Genomic DNA, 17651 nt, shown 5'->3' on the forward strand with positions numbered 1-17651 from the left:
CTGAAGAAGCAACCATCTACTCAAGATCAAAAAAGAGAGAAGAAGTTGAAAGGATGGGAGACAGAAACAACAACAAAACAGCGATGAGATAGGGATCCAGGTTGAAGCTTGTGCTGGTGAGGCACGCCAACAACTCCGACCACTAGTCTCGCGGTTAGCGCTGGCGTGAGCACCATACATGTACACAGGGTAAAGATTATGGGAGCTTACACGGAGAGGAATTATTATTCAAAAAAATAACATCGAAGGTCTATTTTGAGAAACGTTGCTATAAGTTCACTTTACCGGTTGAGATGGCGATTGAAATCGGCGATGAAGCTGATAGACCTAAGCCAGGTGCCGAGCTTAGGTAACCTATTGCAGACGATGCTATTGGTTTGTACGATGTCGTCCACGTTCGTGCAGAGCGTATTCATGTAGCGTGAGGCAGGATCTGCCGTCGTGTGATTTTCACCCTGACAGCGGGGGAAACACCCGAGGTCGGCAAGCTGTAGCATTTCCACTACTTCCACTGCTCTAGGGTTCATGCACGGAGCGCCGCCAAGCGCAAGAAGCGGCAGAAGAATACGGCGATGCAACTCGAGCAGTGTAATGTACCCAATTCGGCACGGCAATCTGGGAGGGGTATAAACACGAAGCGCTGAAATCGCGCCTTTGTGTGTGTGTGTGTGTGTGTGTGTGTGTGTGTGTGTGTGTGCGTGTGTGTGTGTGTGTGTGTGTGTGTGTGTGTTCGTGGCAACACTAACATAATGCAGTGTATGCTGCTCTGTGAGTAGGAGAAAACGATTGCTCGACCGCCAACCTTGGCGATGACCTACACGTATCTGCGCTAAGCGATTTGTAACCTGTCGTGTGTACGAGAGAGCGGTAATGCCCGCGTGCAAATCCATGTGTGCACAAGCTGCGGTTCCAACTATCGCTGATGGCCGGCTAGGGAACAATGGTAGTAACAGGATGATGGTCCTGATGGAGTCTATAACGTTACGTGTAAGGATAGGGTAGGTCTTATACAGTGCTGGCAACTGAAATCCGACCCCCCTAGCGTCTTGTACGAATCGCTAACGCGGCTAGCGCACCGCTAGGGGGGGGGGGTCGGATTTCAGTTGCCTGCACTGTAGTTATACACACGTCATGTACATGTACACTACTGTTCAGTGAAATCCGATAGAGTCACTCAGGTACGCGCCGGGCGTTGCGCAGCCCCAGGCCTGCGAACACTGGGCTGCGAAATGGTGCAAGGCGCAACACACACACACACACACACACACACACACACACACACACACACACACACACACACACACACACGTGTCGGATTTCACTGAGCAGCACTGTGTACATGTGTATGTACTTGAGGTTCATGTACTCCACGTCTTACTTCATGCAATACACGAATGTACAATGTACATGTAGCTTGTGCGGACAACACAATTATTGTCATGCATTGTGTACACTATGTTCTACGATTGCGAAGCCCGCGTATTAGCACCCTAAAAAGTCTAATGTCATGAATATTAATTTTATAGGCTTCGAAGTCTAAAGCACATGCGTGTACGTACATGTATAATTATGTGTGCGTCCACCAAGAGGCTCCCTGAGAGGGCTCAACACTAGGCATTGGCGGGTAATGCTCGAAAAGGTGGCAGATTCTGCTCGAAAAGCAGTGAAATTGGCAGAACCATACAAACCTTATGGCAGGCAATTCCTCGAATTCTGCTCCATTTCTTTATCCACATACTAAACATGGATGAAACTTAGCAGAAAAAGTACCGAATTCTGCCAATTTTTCTGCCGGCATTATCCGCATTATGCCTACTCAAGACGTCGCCTGACGATTGCATTTTAGCGGAGTTGCGACAAACCCTTTAAAAAAAACCTTTGTGCCTTTTGTACAATCATGTACATGTACATACGGACGTGTGCGTCTACAAATGTGCGATTCTGTTTGTGTGTTCGTGTGTGTGTGTTTGTGTATGTGTTTTCTTTTACGTTTGATGTTCACGTCACGCGGCCAAGTGAAGCGAGGACAGGACCGAGCAACGGGCACTCTGCTCGCATCGACGGTCACGGGCAGCACCTCAAGCTGACCGATCTACCGCTGTCTACGCCACGCTTGAACCTCTAGACTCGCTAGTCTTCCTATGTGCACAGTGATCATTGATGGAAAAAGTATTTTAGTGGTACGAAGAGCCTGTGCATTGCCAGTGTAGTGTATCTGTCGCCATCACTTCGAGTAGCGTTTGACTTCCCGCACCATCTCACTAAGGGTTCCAACAAAGTCCTGAGAGTCAAGAGTATCATCTATGATCGCTAATGCGACTAGGTTGCGTTTAGTCATGGTTATACCGTATCTGCTCGCGTTAGTCAACCCTCTAGCAGCCTGACACCCGCAAGTCCTCGCGCCGACTGCGAGCACTCCAACACGTCAGCTGGCCCACAGTTTTCGCATTGCACCGTGGTGCCAGACGGAGTGCGTGAAATTGCTGTCTGTGTGTGTGTGTGTGTGTGTATTGCATAGGTGTACACCAGGTGTATGGCTAGTTTGGGTAGTGATTGTATCGAATATAGTGTGAGGATGATGTTCACCGCTAGCTTCAGTTCTTATCACGTGTACACTGGAGGTCGCATGGGAGCTCGCGGGTGAAATAACCCCCCAGATTAGGCCGCTGCTTTCCACACGGTATGACCTTGCAAGCCGAATCGGCACCCCGATCGTGTGCACTGTGTGTTTATTCGATACCTCGCTCAGATGCTGCCAAGGCTTTTCCTTCAGGTTATGCCCAGTGACCCCGCTCAGACCGCCTCAGTATTGACTGCTGAAAGACGTACAGAGGACGTACAGAACGGTACAGAAATGGGAGAAGATGGAAGGTCTCCTTCCTCGACTTGTTTAGTATTAACGGATGCGCAGAGATTTGTTCGCTGATGATCCCTGGTACAGATCAGCCAGCATCATTGGTGCCAATCTCCTTAATTGGAGTGCTGCAGAACGGATTGGATAGTAGTGCAAGTCGCTTGCGAGCTGATTGATCGCTGCAGGTAGTGCAGGTGGATAACAGGACGGTGGCCGCATCGTATCGTGCTGTCTATCAGCTTTCAACGTCCTACCACCGTGTCGTCCTTTAGTTATAAAACTGAGTTACGCCCTGGATCAGACAGACCTTGGAATACAGTCTTGCATAGACTCTCCCCGTAGTAATATAGAGTTGCAGAAGGTCCCCCAGTGCTAGAACGTAGCACGACGTAATGGCGAAGTACTTGAAAACAATACGGCAAAAGGCCAATGGATTGAAGAAGCGCTCGAAGTCGCATCAAGCCATCAACGAGGACGAGGAGTGCACACATGCCCTGGATTACAACGTGGTGCTGTCCAAGACGGTGGATGATGATGTGTTGGTGGTTCGGCAGGGCAGTGGCGCACGCCACCAATCGAACGCAACCAAGTTTCAAGTGCTGTCCAGACGACGTTCCACGTCCGTTCCCACGCTTTCCAAGCCAGATCAGTCTGCGCCGTCCACGTCTGTGGCAGAGGTTATACGAACCAACACGTACAGAGAGGTAGGCATGGAAGGAGCTGGTGTTGGTGGTCTGCGTACACGCGGTAACTTCGCCTCAGTGGAAACTGTTTGTTCATACGAGGGATATCTAGACAGCGATGATAACGATGAAGTGTATTTGCCCGCAGACCATCACACTACCAGAAGCTCTACCTCTGACATCAGATCGGGAACGCAGCAGCCAGCGGACGCTGGGGAATCACCCAATCCCCCAACGCCGTTCCGCCGAAAACAGCGAGATGGCCGCAGAAAGCGCTCCACGGAGAAGTTAAACGCATGGGCGTCAGGAGAGCTGCGGCGTCGAAGGACAAACGCCTCGCAGAGTAAATCCCAGACAACGCTCCAATCCGCACAGGACTCACCTACACGACGACAGCGTGGCACAGAGAATGTTCCCGTATTCACGCCAAGGCGAGATCAAGTGCACGCGCCCAGTTTTACATCAGCGTCCTTGCAGAACGTTATTGACAGAGTATGTAGTGCGGAGATGGAAAAGGACACGCGTAACAGAGGGGACCTTGAAACACACCACAAGAGCGCAGAGGTCTCCGGACACACTGCACTGCGCGCAACAGAACCAGTTCACTCTCTATGCCCAGTATCTGACACCCCAGCCGCCAGCTATTCTAGCACCGCAGGATTGAAAGATATTATCCAACGGACTGGAGTCCGCCACGAGGAGAACTTCTCCAGTCCGGAGCGCATATACAGTGCAGCCACGGGCGACACGTCGATTACACGTGATATGCGTCAAGTATCTGTGGGTCTTCTTGGAGAGGTTATGACGGAGCTCCACACAGGAGGAAAGGATTCGTCAGTCTTCAGTATACAGCATCGCTCGCAACTCGACCCATCCGCACTGGATCAGCTGAAGAGCAGACGATCACGTGACGACGGCAAGACCCAGCAGGATTGCGCAACGGTCGTGGTGCTGCAGGACTACGCGCCCTACTGCAACTCCGCCAAGGAGCTGGCGGCGCGGCGCGGTGACGTCATGCGTCACATCATGGCCGACGGACGGTGGTCGCTACTGGAGAACGGCGCGGGCCGGCGCGGCTTCCTACCGACGTGCTACTGCCAATTTGTGGACGATCAGTCCATGTCCGATGGGAACGCCCATACAAGGCCTGCATCGTCTGAATCTGACGAGAGCCCAGAAAAGCTACTGGAGGTGACGTCCGGCCAATCGTCATCAACACACTTACCAGTCAGCGCCAGCGCCAGCACTGAATCCGCAGTGGTCAGCGGTCTGCCCCGAAACTGGTCCTTCGATCGACTGTCATTGCCTGCCGTGCTGTCATCCAGTGGGGCCATGCCCCTACGTCGCAGCAGTGCACTACTAGACCCTGCTGCTGCCTGTCTGGGACCAATGCCGCCATTTCAAATAGGAGCTTCGCAGGCAGTAGCTGCAGTGGCAACAAGGCCAGTGCTCCGGAGAGCCCACTCCGATACTAATCGTGTTGTCACTTCATCGCAGCACGAACAAACTGGCTACCAACATCATGCAGCCCTGCAGAATGCAAGACAACAAAAAGAGCATCATCTACGACATCATCCTGATGTTCATAGACGCGGTAATGGGGCTAACAGTACCTCCTTCATAACTAACCCGAGCAGTGCCAAGACAAACCCCAACTTCTTCAAAACGCCAGCGAGGAGCACAGGGGAAGATGCACGAGAATGTCTTCCCATCTCTATCACCCACAGCGCAGGCAGCATCTCCTGCTCCAATGCGCATCCTTCTAGCTTCCACCTGCAGCCTTGTTCACCTACAAACCACAACGGTCACGTGTTTGATGCGGCTAGGACATATGCGCGCGGAAATGTGATGTCGTTTGCCACCCCTCATCTCATCAGTCGCAGCTCTTCCGATGGTAGTCGACCAGTGGTTGAGATGAGCAGGCATTTACAGTTCTCCTCTTCCTGCGCCAACCAGTGTTTTCCTGTTGCCAGTAATGGTATGGTATGTAACTGTCCTGGATCCAGTGATCAGCCATGCTGCGTTGTATCCACCGCGGAATGTTGCTCCGCCTTGGCACGCTCCCTCCATGACGGGACTGCTGCTGCTCACAGCCAACAATCTGCACAAACAAGGTTTAGAGCCTGTGAGCGGGCTAATGATCGGCCGTCATCAAACAATTGTGAAAATACAGCGTTCCACAATGGCATTCCAGCAGCGTACAGCGTACCAGCGCAGCGCGGAACGACCGGAGGCGCTATAAGCGGGCCTGAACTTGAGCGCATCGGCCGTGATGAACGAGCCCCAATTCTCCACGCCGTGCGCACACAATGGCGATCAGATCATGATCAGGAATGTTACTCAACGAGCTGCAGTGCGCCGCCGCCGCCGCGCCAGCCCACTGGTCCCAGCACCCTGCAAGATGATCAACACGTCGTACACAACGACCGCGCTCAGGCATTCTTCAGCGATGTAGTACTGTTGGACGAAGAGTCGTCCACCACCGCCGTTAGTACCGGCCTCGAAGTGCACCGGCCTTCATCTGAGAGTGGCTACTCGTCGCCTGCAAGTAGCAGTGGCAGCAGCAGCGCAGGTAGAAGCTCGTCCCTTGAACGAGCCATGGCCGCTGGATTAGCATCAGCATCGGCTGCCGTCTCAGAAGAAGATCTACTCGCGCCGTCGACTCGCAAACAACTCAAACAACCCACATCGCCATTGCTCGACGGCGGAAAAGAGAACGCGCTGACAACACCACGCGTGGAAATTATTTCATCTGCTAACGCTACTGGCCTGGCGCGGACACACCATCCAGGCGAATCAGAATCAACAACGACCGCCACCAGTGCTGGGCGAAGCCATCAAACCGCTGACAGTGGTACTACTACTACTACTGTGGTCGCTGCATCGTGTACCAGTGGTTCAGAGACTGCTGCAGCTGGACGAGATAATGAGCCATCACGGTCGATCGGCCGCATGCACACCGCTCCTCAGGAATGCAGCAGTGTGACAGCTCAGCGACACACGCCGGCCAGCACTACATATCGGCGTGCACTTCAGCAGCCGAGCGCTGCCTGCATAGGGACAGAAGCAAAACCAGCCTGCAGCCACAGCACCAGCACGGGTAGGAATACCAATACCAGCTCCGCATACCAATATGCAACACCTCCGCGCAGCCGTAACACCAACGCGAGAAATCTGAGCGTCGCCAGCACCCAGCAGGCACTCCAAACCTCAGACGATCATAAAGTGAAAGTGAAACGAACCAGAGGCAGAGGCCAGGAAGGCTTGTCTCATCGCATCGCCGTGAGATCCCCTGAAATACGAACAACGCCAAGGTCATCTACCGCAGCTGTGAAGACTCCCCATAGAGAAAGCGTCAGACATAGCTTTGCTGAAGGTGGTCAAGAAACGTCACCTTCCACGCATCCGGGTGATGAGCAGCACCAGCAGCAGCAGCAGTCTAGTCCATTCTCGCGCTCTGTTGCCGTCAAGTCCACAGTCCGCCAGCGTCTGTCCACCCTGGTGAGGAACGCCTCGCATCTACGATCTAGCATACGCTACAAAACACCTCGAGCTAATGCAGCAGTGACCGCCGAACCTGGAAGCGGAAACAGCAGCAGCGACAAGGCACTATCCTCGCCCGCAGAGCCTGTAGAGGGTGCTGAGGAAACCCTACTCGGCCGCGCTAATTACCTGGACCTTGATGTGGCTAGCATCAGTAGTACTCTTAGCAGATCATCTCTAAGGTCAGGCAGGGACGGGAAAGACCCACAAGTCAACTCACCCCACGCACAGCAGCAGCGAGAGCAGCAGCTGACGAACAGGCAAAGCTGGGACGAGTGGTATTCTGTGGGCGACGCTGTGAAGAACAGCAATCTCGCCGTCACAGAGCAGAAGTCTATTCCGCCGCAGCTCCTGGCGAGCAAGAGCGAAGGGGACCTGACAATGGATGCACTGGTGCGATCATTGCGCCCGCGCAATGGCACAACGTCCCTGGACCCTATTCTCGTGCCACTGCAGAGTTTCCTAGATCGGGAAGAGAATGAGCTCAATGCGGCCGTGGAAGCTGCCGACAGGACGGAGTCCGCCTCTTCGTCGGAGGCCAATTCTCCGTCGAGTCCCGTGGAGCGTCGGCCCATGCGCGCTGCTCGATTGCTGGTGATGTTCGACTACGGTGCACAGCGCTCCGACGAACTGTCCGTGTGTACGGGCGACGTGCTGTACGCGTTCGTGGGCCGCTGCAGTAACGGACGTGTGCAAGTGCATGCGCCCAGGACCGGATCCAAAGGCTATGTACCGATTGCCGTCACACTGCCCTACGAAGTACTGTTAGATGGAACAATGATCACATCGTTGTAACTCGGATTTGGAACAGAAATTCTTACGATCACTTGAGAATTCAATACTCTTTAAAGCTTGAAAAGAACTTCTTATGACCACAATGATTTGTTGTGCCTTGTGTTGGCTATTCTCTGCTGCCCAATCATCTCATCCTCCATCCTCCTGTCCAGTTGTTAAATCCTACACCAATCATTGACACAATCATTGACTGCATATTCATCATGACTGTTGCGTTGAAATATGTCTGGTGATTCTCGATACTTCTTCTTGTTGATGACCATTCACAGCTTTGCCATTATTATTATTATGGCGTTGACGACAAATACATACCCACATAATTGTAATCGAAATGGCATGTACAGTCCCTGTACATGCAAGGCACTACGTTTTCTCCCTGATCATGTGTGTTTCGTGAAAAGGTCCATTGAAAGATGCTACACACGTTCCACAATCACCAACGCAAGTGGTCATTTTCTACCATTCCGTACTATTATTGCGTAAATATCGCAATGACATGTTCGGCCAGGAGACCGCTTGCGTTGGTGCTGATACTGTAGGGCGATCCATGCTATGTTAACTATGAAGGGGCTAGAGTGGAGCTTGCGTACCTTTTACTAGACATGCTCCACGGCTATGCCTTTACCACCATATTTGTCAACCATAAGTACAGCTGCAGTGGTGTCTTCAACTTCATGCTCCACAATGACAGTGTTATTCCTAGCAATACCACCGTTCAGGGGTCATACAGACGATTTGTAGATGTTCTTGTTATCGTTATGCGTGGCACAGGTCATATACAATGTACATGTATGTTGTTCCAATAACAAAATATTAATAGGCTTTGCCTTGCTGCCCTGTAGTCTAGATGGAGGTTGACGAATGCTGAGCAACAGCAGTACAGTCATGTACTTGGTACTATACAGTTGTCTTACTCTAAGCTCCTCAGTCTGCGTACAGTGCTCTATATCCAGTGGACAGACCCTGCAATGGCGCAATTAAGTCCCTTTTCGCCGTTACTCGGAGTTTCGTGTGAAACACTCACCAGACAGCATGATTATTATGCTTTGAGTATGGCTGAAAGGACTTGGTTGCGTCATTGCTTTGTGATCATTGTACTTGGTATTATGTAACCCTCGATTGATAAGTTAACCTGTTGGACATACTAGGCCTTGACGGATTATGCTAGCATAATTTTTCGCATAAATCCTACCAAAATCGAATAATCGCATAATTCGAGGCAAATCGCATACGAATCGCATAAAATTGTAATAATCCGCCTGTTCGCATCAAATTCCAAACAGTTGTACATGTTCTACAAGTACAAGTACAAGTAGATGCACTAGGAAGTTGTAGGTTTACGACTCCCTTGATAACATGTCCAGCCCACTACAATCAATGATGGTCGTAGCTAGGTCGGACGGTGCGTTGACCCCGTGGAACTTTTGCTACTACAGTACAACGCCCTCTACAAATAAATTCCCCTGTTATTTTGCACAGAACCATTATGCATTAGCAGCATATGTGAGCATAATGCGGCATAATATGATAACTTTTAGCATATAAAAAATAGCATACTTCTGCAATTTTTTCAGCAATGCGAAAAGCATAATTTCACGAAAATATTAGCATAATCCGTCAAGGCCTAGGACATACATGTAGGTTAACATGTTCATAGGCTAACATGTTGGACGATTCACACAGTGTACCCCCCCCCCCCCGCCTGGCTTGTAACATGCTGTCGATCGTCCACACATGTACAGTCATGTTCTTATACAGCGGAGGCGATCACTGTGGAGGACGATCTCATACGTGTAGTCATTTAGCCCCTGGATGAGATTTTACTTGATCGAGCGGGAGAAGACTGAGACAGCATCAACAATTACATGCATGTGTTTCTAGTAGGGTAACATCTTCAGCAGGGTCATGCTCCTATTCAAGTACACTATTATTCTTGTATGCTATCGTTATAGCAATGTGACGGACATCAGAACTCAAAAGCACTGGTGCCTGCACAGAAAGGTATCAGAGACAGAGGGATGCAATGCAACACAGTTTTTTTTAATGATAATATCCGCAATACGGGCATAGAAAATCGGACATCTGTAATCCACTACTTTACCATGCAAGAAAAGCAGCAGCTCCTCGCAGCAGTCCTGGGAGAACGTCATGCATTGCAGTCAGATAATCACTGGTACTGGTAGTACATGTGCAGTAAAACCTGTTAATGCGACCACTCGGATAAGGCGACCACCTGTCCTAGAAGACCACTGAAACCAGCACCAAAGGATGCTATCTATCCAGTCAATTGACCCTGGATAAGGCGACCACCTGGTAACAGAGACCACGTTTTGAAGGTCCCTCAAACGGTCGTCTTAGACAGGTAGTACATGTAATTGTGTTATTCGTGGACACTAGTAGTAACTGCTGTCTCATCTTGTGTCGTAACGGTACATATGTTTATGTTGAAAAATATGTTCTCAAGAAAAATTGAAGATGGAGAAGTTGATAGCTTATGTTTTAGTGATGTCTGCCACAGTACCTCTTACTATAGTACTTGTAATAACAATACTTGTACGGTGATGAGGGGATAGCACAAAGCTGATGGCGAACTACGGCACCTTCGTAGTGTTCTGCTTCCAAGCCTACAGAATAATCGTACTGATTATAGTTATGGCGAAGTTCTAATTTATTGTGAAAAGAAGAAGGACAACATGTTTTCACAATAATTTAATTGGCTCACCATCCGCTGTTAAGTTCTAATTAAGTTCTTGTTTCAACAGCCTGAGGTAATGTTAGCAAAAAAGCAGGAAGCGTGTTTTGCAATGAGGAACGGGTGCAGTCGCAGTCCGACAATTCCAGGAACAAGGCGATTCCCGGGCCTATGATCAGAGTCCAGTTTAGAGAGAGAGAGAGAGAGAGAGAGAGAGAGAGAGTGTGTGTGTGTGTGTGTGTGTGTGTGCGCGCGTGTGTGTGCGTGTGCGTGTGTGTATGTATGTGTGTGTGTGTGTGTGCGTGTGTGTATATTTGTATGTGTGTGTGTGTGCGTGCGTGTGTGTGTGTGTGTTCGTCTATTCCGTGAAATAGCATGTGTGTTTTCGTCTATTCCTTGTTATAATAGAGGTCATAGCGATCCTGTACAGCTATATCACGCTGAATGTAGAGCAGATCGATAGAGCAAGTGGCAATCACGTGACCGCTTTCCTTGTCCGGCGTCATGGCAGCCGCTTTCCTTGTCGACTTGGCTAGACAGAGTCGCACCTGTGGGAAGCACACAATGACGTCACGGAGCAGCCACATCATGCGCAGCAACATGAGGTCAAACCGGAAACAGCCAGAAGGGAACATTACCAGTCTGGTGATGACACGGGCTACATGTACCATGAATATACTGTCGTGGACATGGAAATCCAGTCGATTGACCGGGGCCGGCGCCCTCACTGAGCCTCAGCGCGTACAGAACAGTGCACAGACAGCCATGCGACCAGCGGGCTGCAGCGCGTAGGTGTGTACTGCTTACCCACGGCTGCATGGCCAGCGCCCTGGGGCCGCTAGACGTGCGACCGGATTTCTATGTCCACAACAGTAGCTGCAGGATGATGCTTAGCCCTTGGAGGTTAATACCGGCAGAAAAATGTGGAATTGTTGTACCTTTTCTGCTATGTTTCATGCATGTTCGGTCTGTGGATAAAGAAACGGAGCAGAATTCAAGGAAGTGCCTGTCATCAGGTTTGTATGGTTCGGCCAGTCACACTGCTTTCAATTCAGCAGAATGTACCGACTTTTCGAGCATTATCCGCCAAGACCTAGTGTTGCTCAGCTCCGGGCTTGGAGCATCGCTGGCCTATGCTGTAGCGTACGTCCCTGGACCAGGTTCAAGTCCTGGTGGTGACTCTCAATATATTCTTCAAACCCTTTTCAGTCCCTCATGCACACATACTTTAGGGCGGTGTTACTTTTCAAAAAAGGATTGTCTGCAGGTCGAGCGATTGCACAAGGACTGAGATGCCCAGGCTCTACAGACTGGTTGGCCAGAGCTACTAGATACTAGTATAGGATATCTTTAACACGAATTAGACTCGATTGGGGAGCCAGGGATTAAAATAAAAAGAGAGGACCAAAAGTTTACAAGTTATCAGCTGTTTGTGTCCAACACTTACCATAAGGACAAGCAAGACTGCTGGTAGACGTAATGCAGCAAAACATCATGTCGTTAAAAATTAATGCCAGTCTGTGCACTGTTATGTTGTGCTAATTGTTGCAGGTTTGGACTCACCGGCATCTTGCCTATAATTGTTAGTGTTGGACGCAAACAAAGGATAACTTGTAAACCTTTTTGGTCCTCACTTTTTATCTCAGCACGAATATTTACTGTAACATTGAAAAAATGTGGGCACAAGTTATGCCGTCGTGTCCACCAACTAACCAGATTTCGAACACTCAGACATACAGTAAACCTGGTTTAAGCGACCACCTCACGGTGCAAGCAAAAGCGGTCGTTAAAGCCAGGTTGTGTTTAGACCCAGGTCCCACAGTGTCTGTGTAGAACTGTCCGTGCATGGAAAAACGGTCGTTATGAGCAGGTGGTCGTTACACACAAAGGTCGCTTACATCAGGTGTTACTATATACAATCTAGCACATAACTGACAGCGAGTGCTGAGACAATCCACAGCATAAATGCTTTAGTTGGTGGACTCGACTGCATAACTAGTCCCCACATTTTTTCCGTGTTACATTTTTTCCTTGGCTCACCTTCTGAGTTTTGAATACGAATGTTTATCCCGGACTACAGTTGCAGTTGCATAGTGCATAGTGCCTCACCTGCCAAGTGGTGAGTTGATGGAACAGGCGACTGCTCAGCACCAGTGTCAGCTGTGTTTCTATGGAAACGTCTCCCTTGAGAACCGCCGGTCTCATGTCGGACTTCAGCCAGGCGATGGGCAGCAGTTTTGCACTGTGTACGCTGCCCTCGGTGTACATTGGGCTGCATTCAAGGTACAGGTCTGAACGCATGGAGAGTGCACAAATTAAACATAAAAGTGAGATCTCGACAAACTGTTCATGCAGCCAAAAAATATGGCAGGATTTGGTACTTTATAATATAATGCGTAATTCAGTACTTTCATTTCTAGGGTACCCTGTAAGAAGGCCTTAGGCCTGTGGGGATTGCCCTATCAAAAATTTGATAATAATAATTATTTCAAATCTCATTCTGGTATGTTTTATGCATGTTTGGCACGTGAATAAAGAAATGGAGCAGAATTCAAGGAACTGCCTGCTATAAGATATGGCTTTGTCAATTTCACTGTTTTTAATTAAACGGAATCTGCCAATTTTCGAGCATAATCCGCGGCCAAGGTCTACTGACTAGACTCCTCATACATGTTTGTTCTTACCTCTCCCGTCCAGATCCTTCTGGTCGAGGCCAGCCATGGCGAGATCGAGGTTGTGCAGCTTGACGACATCCATCACAATCGGTATCCTGTCATCACCGTCTGTCTTGACGTGACTGGGGTTTAGCTGCAGAATCAGCTCTACACTGCCGACCAAGTTATGTTCTGCATGGTGCAGAGAGTGAGAAACAAAAGGATAGATAGAGTGTGTAAGTGAGTGAGTGAATGAGTGTCTGGTGTGTGTGTGTGTGTGTGTGTGTGTGTGTGTGTGCGCGCACGTGTGTGTGCATGTGTGTGTGTGTGTGTGGGGGGGGGGGGGTGTGTGTGTGTGTGTGTGTGTGTGTGTGTGTGTGTGTGTGTGTGTGTATGTGTGTGTGTGGTGTGTATGTGTGTGTGAGAGAGAGAGAGAGAGAGAGAGAGAGAGAGAGAGAGAGAGAGAGAGAGAGAGAGATGGAGACCGTTTGGGCTACATTCACATCTTTCCCTGCAATTATAGATATGCTTTACGTCATAAAAGATTACATGTATGTTATAGTGCGTTTTCTCAAAAAGTGCATCACTGACGATAACCACCTTTTCCCCCCGCGTGACGGCAGTATTGTCATTGGAAGAGTTCTATCTGGTGATGTGCTCTCTTTCTATCTACAGTCAACTTCGCTAATAACGACTGCGGATATAACGACAATTCACGAATAACGACAGAATTTTCATGGCCAGAGCAAAGTCCCATCCAACTGTAATACATATACTGAGACTTCGGGTAAAACGACACTTCGCGAATAAGGACACTTTCCTGATGCCCCGTCGAGTGTCGTTATAAGCGAAGTTGACTGTATAGTAAATCAGCTTTCACGGGGGAAATATCACCAGAAGCAATGGCGCAGTGTTCGCAATATCAAAAACAAATGAAACGCAATATAACCTGTTAACCAGTTAGTTGTAGAACGTCAGTACCGTCGGTCAGTGTCGTGCAATGTTATCGCGTGAGCTGATTGTTTAATAACTGGTAGTGTAAGTGGACAGTATAGCGTAACTTGTAGTTCCTTGGTCCTTTTTTCTTTTGTATGATATAACCTGAACTGATCATGCTCTCTGTTTCTATCTCTTTTTATTGGACTTACTTGGTGTAACACGTTTCTTCATGAAGCGTTTCAGGAAGCTCTTGCTTCTCCTCAGACCACCGTCTGGTGCTGTGGTTGTGGATGTCGTGAAAGCGGATGCTGCTCGGGTCATCGGTGGAGCGCTGCGAATGGACGACGCTCTGGAGCTGCTGCCGCCTCTAGCTATCGCGTCTACAGCAGGTGCTGAGGCAACATACTGCCGCGTAGACGTGAAACTGCGAGCTCTACGCACACCGGCTGCCCTGGGTTTATATACTAGGTCAGAGCCCACAGCAACAGACGTACCAGCGGCGTCTGTACTATACTGGTGGTGCTGGGAAGCCGAGGTGGCCGGTATTCCTCGCTGGAGACTCGCCGCAGACCTACGCTGAACGGTGGATGCGGATACGTTTGACGGCGCTACGTCCGTCTGACCTCTGCAGGACAAAAGAAAGGCGCAGAACGTCGCATTCACAGTTACATGCAGTCTTGAACATCAACTTTTCTCTGAGTATTAGATCGCCTCAACAGGTCTAGAGAATATACATCCAATGCTATACAATACCAGTACATAGTCAAGCTCTTGGTCCTTTCGCCATACCTTCTGGTTGAGGTCGTTTTCAGACTACGATTTGTTCGCGGACACCCTTTGTTTTTGGCCTTCGATGAATCTCTTCAACAGCAGGAATGTAAAATAGGTAGCTGCTACCATGGCTCCTGAGGAAGGACCCAGCCCGAACACTTGGATATTTGGCTAAGAGACCATGTGGCGTGTTGTGTTGTGTGCAAGCCGACGTGGCCACGGCGGAGCTTTCAACGTGGTAAGAAACGTTCCACAAGAGTATGCCAAGGAATCAATGCCGTTCCGCAGTCAGTGGATCCGTTGGGCTTACTCACAAGTTTGCTCTTTCCAGAAAACGTTTAGCAAGCGGGCGATAGTTATGTTGAGTTACCTGCTACTTTGACAAAATTGAATAATGAAGATAGAGATGCGTCTAGATGGCCATGAAGTCGAGACCCTGGGTCGGCGGAGCTCCCTAAACCTCACCACCGCTTCCACGATTCAGGTTGTGCGTGCTTCCCCTAGCTGCATCTCATTTTTGGCATTTTTAAAAGTGGTCTTTGTAAACATAAATAAAAAATACCCTCTGTTTAGCCCTTGGCGGATTATGCCGGCATAATATTTGGCATAATCTTGGGATTTCGTCAACAAATTATGCTCCGGCATAATATACGGATTCCAACGTGTAAGGTCGGCATAATCTTTCGGTTTAGACAAAAATTATGTTTAGGGCATGGCCGTGTGTGTATGCGTGGTTTCTCAATCCTCTATGTATAGCGTGAATACATAGTGGAACCGAGCATAATTCAGCATAATTCAGCATAATTATTTGTTGGCATAATTGTGGCATAATCAAAAGCATAATTTGACGATTGGTTAGTGTACCCTGTAAGAAGGCCTTAGGCCTGTGGGGATTGCCCTATCAAAAATTTGATAACAATAATAATAATTGGCCGAGCATAGTCCGCCAATGGCTACCTCTGTTTGAACTTACTTGGTTTGAAACATGGCGAACAGTGACCGTCTTCGCCTAGTGACATCATCAACAGCAGCAACATCTGCTTCGTGGAGTGACAAGCGCTGGAAGGCATGGCGCAGGACAACTGGTCTTCCGGGGTTGTCACTGCTGCTGCTGTTGCTGGTAGTACTGCTGAAGCTTTCGCGGTGGTGCAGAGACGGCGAGAGTTCGACCGCTTCCATTGCATAGTATTATGTCAGGGGCTCGATAATGAAACCGAACGCCTTCCTAGCAAAAGTAAACAAAGAGTACAATGCAATGACAATGGTGTTCGTTATATCAGGAGTTGACTGTACGTACATGACATTGTAAAACCTGTGCTAGCGACCACTGTGCCAAGAACACATGTGTTATGAGACCGTCCGTTTGATGACACAGACTTTACCGGTAATCGTATACATGCACATGCACTTGCAAGAAATGACTTCAATGTGACGTGATACAACACGTTTGTGTTCCGGTGAAGACTCAAGAGTGCACAGCTCTTGGGGAGTTGCACAATAGCCCTTCGCAGATAATGTCAGCTAACAAATTAGCACCTGAAATACTGTCTTTTTCTGCTATGTTTAATGCATGTTTGGCGTGTGGATAAAGAAATGGAGTAAGTGCCTGCCCTAAGGTTTGTATGGGTCTGCCAATTTCACTGCTTTTTCGAGCAGAATCTGCCAATGTTTCGAGTATCATCCGCCAAGGTTGACCAGTTAGCTGTTTTGACAACCATAGGTCTCATCAACGAAGCTGAGAGTACACCTTGGGGCATGCATAATATATTTAGGGTACCCGCATGAAAAATATTGAACCGTTTCACCCCTAATAATAATGCAACACGTTAAAATCTCACATGATGCCGGCGCCCAGTTAGAGCAATCTGACTTTGATGCTTTGAGCTAATTAAAAAAAGCTATTTCATTCACTAGATGTCATTGTGATCTGTTGAGCAGACCTGGACAAGGTCGAAACAGCTACAGTGAAACCTGTCAAGGCGACCACTCGGATGAGGCGACCACCTGTCCTAAAAGACCAGTGCGCCCAGGACCAAGGGATGCTATTTCCAGTCAAATGACCCTGGATAAGGAGGCCACCTGATAAACAGAGGCCACGTTCAGAAGGTCCCCCTACCCCTTGCGCAATCGTCTTAGACAGGTTTCACTGTGCATTGTAGCTGTCCGGAGATCGAGTATACAATACGTAGTAAAACATTCCAAATCTACATTCTATGTTGAGTCCACAACCCACAGCATTATTATTATTATGATGAAAGTGCGAGTACATAGCGGAGGATCCTTGACTCCGCACTGTACGCGTGGTTCACCTGTCAAGACATCACAAATCCTCTCACCTATCTACCCGGGGAATCTCACTGCGGCGTACGTCAATTGACAGTGGGTGGGCAACTGACGCTGAACCTGTAGCTGATAGATGACTGCTGCAACTAGCATGACAAGCTTGATATGATGGCAGGAATTACTTGTCGCGCCTGGTTCCGTTATTGGCGACAGTTTGCAGAATCTGATAACAGTGACATTCGCTCTCCACTGATTGCAGCCGTCCTAGAAGCCATGGTCAGTCTACCGCCAGGCACTAGTGCAGCGGAGACGAACAACTGACTTATACTATAGAGAGGTCTGTGTTGGCCTCGACACTCGTCTAAACTACCGCTGCTTGCGTTCAGTATACTAATAAGTTATAACTTCAATAAACAGTCTCCAGTGTGTCGGACGAA

General features: G+C 49.0%; 2 protein-coding genes across 2 annotated transcripts; one reads left to right on the forward strand and one right to left on the reverse strand.

Annotated features, from left to right (window-relative positions):
• The first annotated feature begins 3246 nt into the window (after window positions 1-3246).
• On the forward strand, window positions 3247-7875 carry LOC135821587 (serine-rich adhesin for platelets-like). Its single transcript, XM_065334585.1, has one exon. It carries the CDS (start codon window positions 3247-3249, stop codon window positions 7873-7875), a length of 4629 nt encoding a protein of 1542 aa, XP_065190657.1.
• A 2488-nt stretch (window positions 7876-10363) lies between these two features.
• Window positions 10364-17651, reverse strand: LOC135821894 (uncharacterized). Its single transcript, XM_065334891.1, has 6 exons — window positions 17268-17651; window positions 15905-16156; window positions 14370-14785; window positions 13252-13413; window positions 12677-12858; window positions 10364-11115 (listed from the first exon to the last, which is right to left on the reverse strand). Exons 2-6 carry the CDS (start codon window positions 16108-16110, stop codon window positions 10957-10959), a joined length of 1125 nt encoding a protein of 374 aa, XP_065190963.1. The 5' UTR covers window positions 16111-16156; window positions 17268-17651; the 3' UTR covers window positions 10364-10956.

The sequence above is a fragment of the Sycon ciliatum genome, chromosome 7, assembly GCF_964019385.1.
Source record: "Sycon ciliatum chromosome 7, ocSycCili1.1, whole genome shotgun sequence".
Classification (NCBI taxonomy): domain Eukaryota; kingdom Metazoa; phylum Porifera; class Calcarea; order Leucosolenida; family Sycettidae; genus Sycon; species Sycon ciliatum.

Bases quoted from the DNA above. Each gene is read 5' to 3' on its own strand.
- LOC135821587 (XM_065334585.1), top strand. From the start codon at position 3,247: ATGGCGAAGTACTTGAAAACAATACGGCAAAAGGCCAATGGATTGAAG.
- LOC135821894 (XM_065334891.1), bottom strand. From the start codon at position 16,110: ATGGAAGCGGTCGAACTCTCGCCGTCTCTGCACCACCGCGAAAGCTTC. The intron at 14,786-15,904 runs GTAAGTTCAAAC...TTTGTCCTGCAG, and splicing joins TTCGCCATGTTTCAAACCAA to AGGTCAGACGGACGTAGCGC. The intron at 13,414-14,369 runs GTAAGTCCAATA...TGCACCATGCAG, and splicing joins GAAGAAACGTGTTACACCAA to AACATAACTTGGTCGGCAGT.